At 42.8% G+C, this 7,906-nt stretch overlaps 2 protein-coding genes across 2 annotated transcripts in view; both read right to left on the bottom strand.

The window, feature by feature from the left end:
- Nucleotides 1-1,387: 1,387 nt before the first annotated feature.
- LOC121840111 (MAGE-like protein 2) lies at nucleotides 1,388-3,830 on the bottom strand. The gene is made up of 2 exons (XM_042301957.1): nucleotides 2,278-3,830; nucleotides 1,388-2,228 (listed from the first exon to the last, which is right to left on the bottom strand). Exons 1-2 carry the CDS (start codon nucleotides 2,647-2,649, stop codon nucleotides 1,845-1,847), a joined length of 756 nt encoding a protein of 251 aa, XP_042157891.1. The 5' UTR covers nucleotides 2,650-3,830; the 3' UTR covers nucleotides 1,388-1,844.
- Nucleotides 3,831-5,010: 1,180 nt separating this feature from the next.
- Nucleotides 5,011-7,906, bottom strand: part of LOC112219069 (transmembrane protein 178B-like) — a 3,623-nt gene continuing 727 nt past the window's right edge. The window contains exons 2-4 of the mRNA XM_042301954.1: nucleotides 7,516-7,629; nucleotides 6,853-6,990; nucleotides 5,011-5,285 (exon numbers count right to left, since the gene is read on the bottom strand). Of these exons, the coding sequence (XP_042157888.1) occupies nucleotides 5,023-5,285; nucleotides 6,853-6,990; nucleotides 7,516-7,629 (515 nt within the window). The 3' untranslated portion in view covers nucleotides 5,011-5,022. The remainder of the gene's footprint in view (nucleotides 5,286-6,852; nucleotides 6,991-7,515; nucleotides 7,630-7,906) is intronic.

The following is a 7,906-nucleotide window of genomic DNA, read 5'->3' as shown; positions in this document are numbered from 1 at the left end:
GAATGGAACCCAATATGGAATGGAACCCTGAATGGAATATGGAATGGAACCCTATATGGAATGGAACCCTATATGGAATGGAACCCTGTATGGAATGGAACCCTATATGGAATGGAACCCTGTATGGAATATATGGAATGGAACCCTGTATATGGAATGGAACCCTATATGGAATGGAACCTGTATGAATGGAATGGAACCCTATATGGAATGGAACCCTATATGGAATGGAACCTATATGAATGGAATGGAATCCTATACATGGAATGGAACCCTATATGGAATGGAATGTATGAATGGAACTCTATATGGAATGGAACCCTATATGGAATGGAATGGAATGGAACCCGATATGGAATGGAACCTTGTATGGAATGGAACCTTATGGAATGGAATGGAATGGAACCCTATATGGAATGGAACCCTGAATGGAATGGAACCCGATATGGAATGGAACCCTATGGAATGGAAATGAATGGAATGGAACCCTATATGGAATGGAACCCTATATGGAATGGAACCCTATATGGAATGGAACCCTATATGGAATGGGAATGGAACCCTATATGGAATGGAACTGTATGGAATGGTATGGAATGGAACCCTGTATGGAATGGAATGGAACCCTATATGGATTGGAGTCCTATATGGAATGGAACCCTATATGGAATGGAACCCTATATGGAATGGAACCCTGTATGGAATGGAATGGAACCCTATATGGAATGGAGTCCTATATGGAATGGGACCTTGTATGGAATGGAATGGAACCCTATATGGAATGGAACCCTATGTGGAATGGAACCCTGTATGGAATGGAACCCTATATGGAATGGAATGGAACCCTATATGGAATTGAACCCTGTATGGAATGTTACCCTATATGGAATGGAACCCTATATGGTATTGAATGGAACCCTGTATGGAATGGAACCCTGAATGGAATGGAACCCTGAATATGGAATGGAACCCTGTATGGAATGGAACCCTGTATGGAATGGAACCCTATATGGAATGGAACCCTGTATGGAATGGAACCCTGTATGGAATGGAACCCTGTATGGAATGGAACCCTGTATGGTATGGAATGGAACCCTGTATGGAATGGAACCCTGTATGGAATGGTATTGAATGGAACCCTGTATGGAATGGAACCCTGAAATGGAATGGAACCCTGTATGGAATGGAACCCTGTATGGAATGGAACCCTATATGGAATGGAACCCTGTATGGAATGGAACCCTGTATGGAATGGAACCCTGTATGGAATGGAACCCTATATGGAATGGAACCCTGTATGGTATTGAATGGAACCCTGTATGGTATTGAATGGAATCCTATGTCTTTTATTGTATAATAGTAGTATACATTTAACCACCACAAGAGCAACAGTTTGTATCATCATTTTATTTTTCAAAAATATCTTGATTGGACGGGCTATCATGATCAGTAAACAGAAAAAACATCAAAACATTTCCCATCAAATATAGTCTTGTATCTTAATTAATGCTCATGTTTTCTTTGAATACGTACAAATGCAAACCTGCATACATTTTCAAAATGTAATTTACATATTATTTTGGTTTCAGTGGGAACATAAAGGAATACCACATGATTGCTCTTCAAAAATGTGAGAATACACATCCATATTATTTAAATTTTCAACTTTATTAAGTCTTATCTAGGGGAACATTTGGAATTTTCACTTGGCCATGCATTGACGTCAGTGGGAGACTAAGGGCTCTATTCAGTACGTACAGCGGAGGTTCAGCGTTACATCGCGATTGAAATGTAAAGGTAATGTTCCTGCGTTAGTGGATACTGCATTCACGGTAAACGCTGCATTATGTCGGCTCAATCTTACATTTACATTTATATTGCGTAATCTGTAACTCTTCAGGGATCTGTAACTCTTCAGGGATCTGTAACTCTTCAGAGATCTGTAACTCTTCAGAGATCTGTAACTCTTCAGAGATCTGTAACTCTTCAGGGATCTGTAACTCTTCAGAGATCTGTAACTCTTCAGAGATCTGTAACTCTTCAGGGATCTGTAACTCTTCAGGGATCTGTAACTCTTCAGAGATCTGTAACTCTTCAGGGATCTGTAACTCTTCAGGGATCTGTAACTCTTCAGAGATCTGTAACTCTTCAGGGATCTGTAACTCTTCAGAGATCTGTAACTCTTCAGGGATCTGTAACTCTTCAGAGATCTGTAACTCTTCAGGGATCTGTAACTCTTCAGCGATCTGTAATGAAATGGAACCAGAGATCTGAGATCTGTAACTCTTCAGAGATCTGTAACTCTTCAGGGATCTGTAACTCTTCAGAGATCTGTAACTCTTCAGAGATCTGTAACTCTTCAGAGATCTGTAACTCTTCAGAGATCTGTAACTCTTCAGGGATCTGTAACTCTTCAGAGATCTGTAACTCTTCAGAGATCTGTAACTCTTCAGGGATCTGTAACTCTTCAGAGATCTGTAACTCTTCAGAGATCTGTAACTCTTCAGAGATCTGTAACTCTTCAGGGATCTGTAACTCTTCAGGGATCTGTAACTCTTCAGAGATCTGTAACTCTTCAGGGATCTGTAACTCTTCAGAGATCTGTAACTCTTCAGAGATCCGGACAGAATAGAGCCTTTGAGTGAACATTGCAGTGGAAATTCAACCCTTAAAGTTGGTGCTATAATTGTTCTTCTGTCTTCTTCAATTTTGTAGAACCAGCCTCAAAGGTCAAAGGTACAGGAAGATATTTACTAGAGTAACTTCTTCACTAAACAATTCATTATGGGACAGAAATATAATTCTGTAGCTGTTGACAGTTTTGGTTAGGGAGGAGGAAGAGGAGGAAGAGGAGGAGGAGGACAGAAGAAAAGAAAGCACCAGAAGAAGATTTGAAATCCTCTTCAGTAAACTGTCATCATCCAACCCTAACAAATTCCCTTCAAGCTTGAGAGACAGAATATTTTTGTCTGTTTCTTTTCTTTGTGCAATCAATGCTGTGTGTCTGACAGATCTTACTTCTTAAGTCCCTGGGTAACGTCCCCAGTCCAGTCAGACCAGCACATATCAACATCTTTTTTCAGAGGAAGGGATGACTGACTGTCAAAGGATGGAGAAGAGACAAGAGGGATGAGTGTCCTGTCACTGGAAAGTCTGGCAGACACTGACACGGTCACACACTCCTGTCACTGGGAGTTGAAGGTTTGGCAGAGTGCCACACATAGAAATAGAATTACTAGAACAGACATTCTCAAATGGACATTCACATTACTAGAATGGACATTCCCATTACTAGAACGGACATTCCCATTACTAGAACAGACATTCCCATTACTAGAACACACATTCCCATTACTAGAACACACATTCCCATTACTAGAACGGACATTCCCATTACTAGAACACACATTCCCATTACTAGAACGGACATTCCCATTACTAGAACAGACATTCCCATTACTAGAACACACATTCCCATTACTAGAACACACATTCCCATTACTAGAACGGACATTCCCATTACTAGAACAGACATTCCCATTACTAGAACGGACATTCCCATTACTAGAACGGACATTCCCATTACTAGAACAGACATTCCCATTACTAGAACGGACATTCCCATTACTAGAACGGACATTCCCATTACTAGAACGGACATTCCCATTACTAGAACGGACATTCCCTTTACTAGAACGGACATTCCCATTACTAGAACGGACATTCCCATTACTAGAACGGACTTTCACATTACTAGAATGGACATTCCCATTACTTGAATGGACATTCACATTCCCATTACTAGAATGGACATTCACATTCCCATTACTAGAATGACATTCCATTCCCATTACTAGAACTAGAACAGACATTCCCATTACTAGAACAGACATTCCCATTACTAGAACAGACATTCCCATTACTAGAACAGACATTCCCATTACTAGAACGGAATGGACATTCTAGAACAGACATTTACAACAATGGACATTCCCATTACTAGAACGGACATTCCCATTACAACAATGGACATTCCCATTACTAGAACGGACATTCCCATTACTAGAACGGACATTCCCATTACTAGAATGGACATTCCCATTACTAGAACGGACATTCCCATTACTAGAACGGACTTTCACATTACTAGAATGGACATTCCCATTACTTGAATGGACATTCACATTCCCATTACTAGAATGGACATTCCCATTACTAGAATGGACATTCCCATTACTAGAATGGACATTCCCATTACTAGAACAGACATTCCCATTACTAGAATGGACATTCCCATTACTAGAATGGACATTCCCATTACTAGAATGAATACTCCCATTACAACAATGGACATTCCCATTACTAGAACGGACATTCCCATTACTAGAACGGACATTCCCATTACTAGAATGGGCATTCCCATTACTAGAACGGACATTCCCATTACTAGAACGGACATTCCCATTACTAGAACGGACATTCCCATTACTAGAATGGACATTCCCATTACTAGAATGGGTATTCCCATTACTAGAACAGACATTCCCATTACTAGAACGGACATTCGCATTACTAGAATGGACATTCCCATTACTAGAATGGACATTCCCATTACTAGAACACACATTCCCATTACTAGAACAGACATTCCCATAACTAGAACGGACATTCCCATTACTAGAACGGACATTCCCATTACTAGAACGGACATTCCCATTACTAGAGTGGACATTCCCATTACTAGAACGGACATTCCTATTACTAGAACGGACATTCCCATTACTAGAATGGACATTCCCATTACTAGAATGGACATTCCCATTACTAGAACACACATTCCCATTACTAGAACACACATTCCCATTACTAGAACGGACATTCCGATTACTAGAATGGACATTCCCATTACTAGAATGGACATTCCCATTACTAGAATGGACATTCCCATTACTAGAATGGACATTCCCATTACTAGAATGAACATTCCCATTGAAGTCAAATAGTAATTCTATTTCTATGGTGTCACACACAGCCGTTCTCATGTCGAGGCTTGCGTTGCAGCCTCTCTACCATAGTGTGAGGCACAGGGGGGTAGAGGGAAGGAGCCAGCGTGCACAGGAAGCCGGCCAATAGGGTGAGACCTAGGCCCCCCCATGCGCAGAACATGGACCAGCCGTATCCGTGACTGATGTCCTCTGGGATCCCATACATATACCGAGGATAACGGGACAGTTGGAAGTTGATCCCTGCTACACATGTACACAGAGAGATGATACAGCATGTTCCTGATGGGACAGAGAGAGAGAGAGAGAGAGAGAGAGAGAGGGGGGGAGATGGAAGGGGGGAGAGAGAAAGAGAGAGAGGAGGGGGAAGATGGAAGGGGAGAGAGAGAGAGAGAGAGAGGAGAGGGAAGATGGAAGGGGAGAGTGAGAGCAAGAGGATGGGAGAGAGAGAGAAAGAGAGAGAGAGAGGAGGGGAGAGAGAGAAAGGTGGGCGAGAGGGGAGAGAGAGAGGGTGAGAAAGAGAGAGAGAGATAGGAGGGAGAGAGAGAGAGGGGGAGAAAGAGAGAGAGAGATAGGAGGGGAGGGAGAGAGATAGGGGAGAAAGCAAGAGAGAGATAGGAGGGAGAGAGAGAGAGATAGGAGGGAGAGAGAAAGAGATAGGAGGGGAGAGAGAGAGAGAGATAGGAGGGGAGAGAGAGAGTGTGAGAGAGAGGGGAGAGAGAGAGAGAGAGTGGGGGAGAGAGAGAAAGGGAGAGAGAGAGGGGGGAGAGAGAGAGAGAGAGAGTGGGGGAGAGAGAAAGGGGGAGAGAGAGTGAGAGAGAGAGGGGAGAGAGAGAGAGAGAGTGGGGGGAGAGAGAGAAAGGGAGAGAGAGGGAGAGAGAGAGAGTGGGGGGAGATAGAGAGAGGAGAAAGAGAGAGAAAGGGAGAGAGAGAGGAGAAAGAGAGAGAAAGGGAGAGAGAGAGTGGGGGAGAGAGGGAGAGAGAGAGAGAGATAGGAGGGGAGAGAGAGAGAGAGAGAGAGAGAGAGAGAGAGAGAGAGAGAGTGGGGGAGATAGAGAAAGGGAGAGAGAGAGAGAGAAAGGGAGAGAGAGGAGAAAGAGAGAGAAAGGGAGAGAGAGAGTGGGGGAGAGGGAGAGAGAGAGAGAGAGAGATAGGAGGGGGAGAGAGAGAGAGAGAGAGAGAGAGATAGGAGGAGAGAGAGAGAGAGAGGAGGGGAGAGAGAGAGAGAGAGAGAGAGATAGGAGGGGAGAGAGAGAGAGAGAGAAAGAGGAGAAAGAGAGAGGGGGGATTATTTCACCCGTGTGACACACGTTCTTCCAGTCTAGCCATCCTCTACATACATGGACAATATATATGAACCGTTTCATGCATTTGCCGATTGTATTATAATTATATCTGTATTCCAAATTGAACCTTAGTCCATACTCCCTAGTCCCCTAATACCTAGTCACTCCTGCCGAGCTGAGCGGATTCTTACCAAGCCAATCAGAGGGCAAGATAATACGTATATCTATCCAATCCTCTCAGATTCTACAGGAGTGACTAGATTTGCGGTAGATTAGAATTCAGCATATTTCTGCCGAGCAGGACAATGCCTACGTCCTAAATGGCACCCTAATACCCCCATAGGGCTGTTGTGATAGGGAATATGGTGCCATGGTAGGACTCACACAATGCATCACTCTCTATAAAAAAAAACACTGACGCCCCCAAGTGGTGCTTTGTGGTAATGCTATGTTATTCTACTGTACAGCAACTCTCAGTACTCAGCTCTCAGGAGGAAGAACAGTACTGTTACTTGCGCGTCCTGTGTGCGTGTGTGTGTGTTATAAAACAGTTCTCCACTTACCTCCCATGAGAAAGAGCAGTCCCGCTACGTACTGCATCAGGTCATGCTGCTGACAGCAGCCCAGAGCTCCGATCACCCAGCCAAACAGGATGATGGACACAGCCATGCCGATGAAACTGACTGTCATTCTCTGCAGGTCTACACAGGGAGCGAGAAAATTGGATGAAGGAATTCGATCAAAACGTCAAAAACGTCAGCAAATATACAATCTTGCTAACCCTTTACCTAAAACCTGCAGGGACAATGCTTCATAACTTGTTAAAAGCATGTATGAGGCGTTATGATTTTGGGGCGGCAGGTAGCCTAGTGTTTAGAGCGTTGGACCAGTAACCAAAAGTGATTGCTAGGACGTATCCCTGAGCTGACAAGGTATAAATCTTTCGTTCTGCCCCTGAGCAATTAACCCACTGTTCCCCGGGTAGGCCTTCATTATAAATAAAAATTGGTTCTTAACTGACTTGCCTAGTTGAATAAAATAAAAATGATTATGTATTTTAATACGGCTTATAATATGGTAATTCCTCTATGAAGGATATTTTTAACTGAATCATAATGTCTGTTATTAAGTCGGGATCATTATGAGATGACATTGTTGTTACAGTTTCTTCTTCTTCACCTGGACAGAGATGAAGATTAAAAAGGGGATATTGTGGGTAAACTTACGGAGTGCGTGCCACTCATCCTGACGAATAGTCTTGATTATATTGATGCTCAGCTTTCTGGGGAGGGCTAAAGAATAGTAGTAGTATTTTATTGGTGTGCAGCGCTGAACTAAACCTGCAGAGAAGGAACGAAAACAACACGTAGTTTTACACGGAGAGGCCATATTGAATCGACAAAAAAAAATATTATTGCATATGTTGTCTACCAGAGGAAAAAAATAAAATGGTTAGTAGCATAGATTCATCACATATTGTCAATGTTTATAAAACTGTTTTTTTCTTCTTTATTGGCTTAGAGTCTTCGTTGCAGCTCTGTTGCCTGTAGGCTTCTCTCAGAAAGCATCACACAGAGGAGTAGGCCTAGTCTAGTACAGTACGCCCCCGTGAACTCC

The sequence above is a fragment of the Oncorhynchus tshawytscha genome, linkage group LG19, assembly GCF_018296145.1.
Source record: "Oncorhynchus tshawytscha isolate Ot180627B linkage group LG19, Otsh_v2.0, whole genome shotgun sequence".
In the NCBI taxonomy this organism is placed as follows: domain Eukaryota; kingdom Metazoa; phylum Chordata; class Actinopteri; order Salmoniformes; family Salmonidae; genus Oncorhynchus; species Oncorhynchus tshawytscha.
This window is presented reverse-complemented; position numbering and strand designations above follow the sequence as displayed.

Coding starts and splice junctions, on each gene's coding strand:
- LOC121840111 (XM_042301957.1), bottom strand. CDS start 2,649: ATGTTCACTCAAAGGCTCTATTCTGTCCGGATCTCTGAAGAGTTACAG. Junction 2,229..2,277: donor AGATCTCTGAAGAGTTACAG/ATCTCAGATCTC, acceptor GAAGAGTTACAG/ATCCCTGAAGAGTTACAGAT.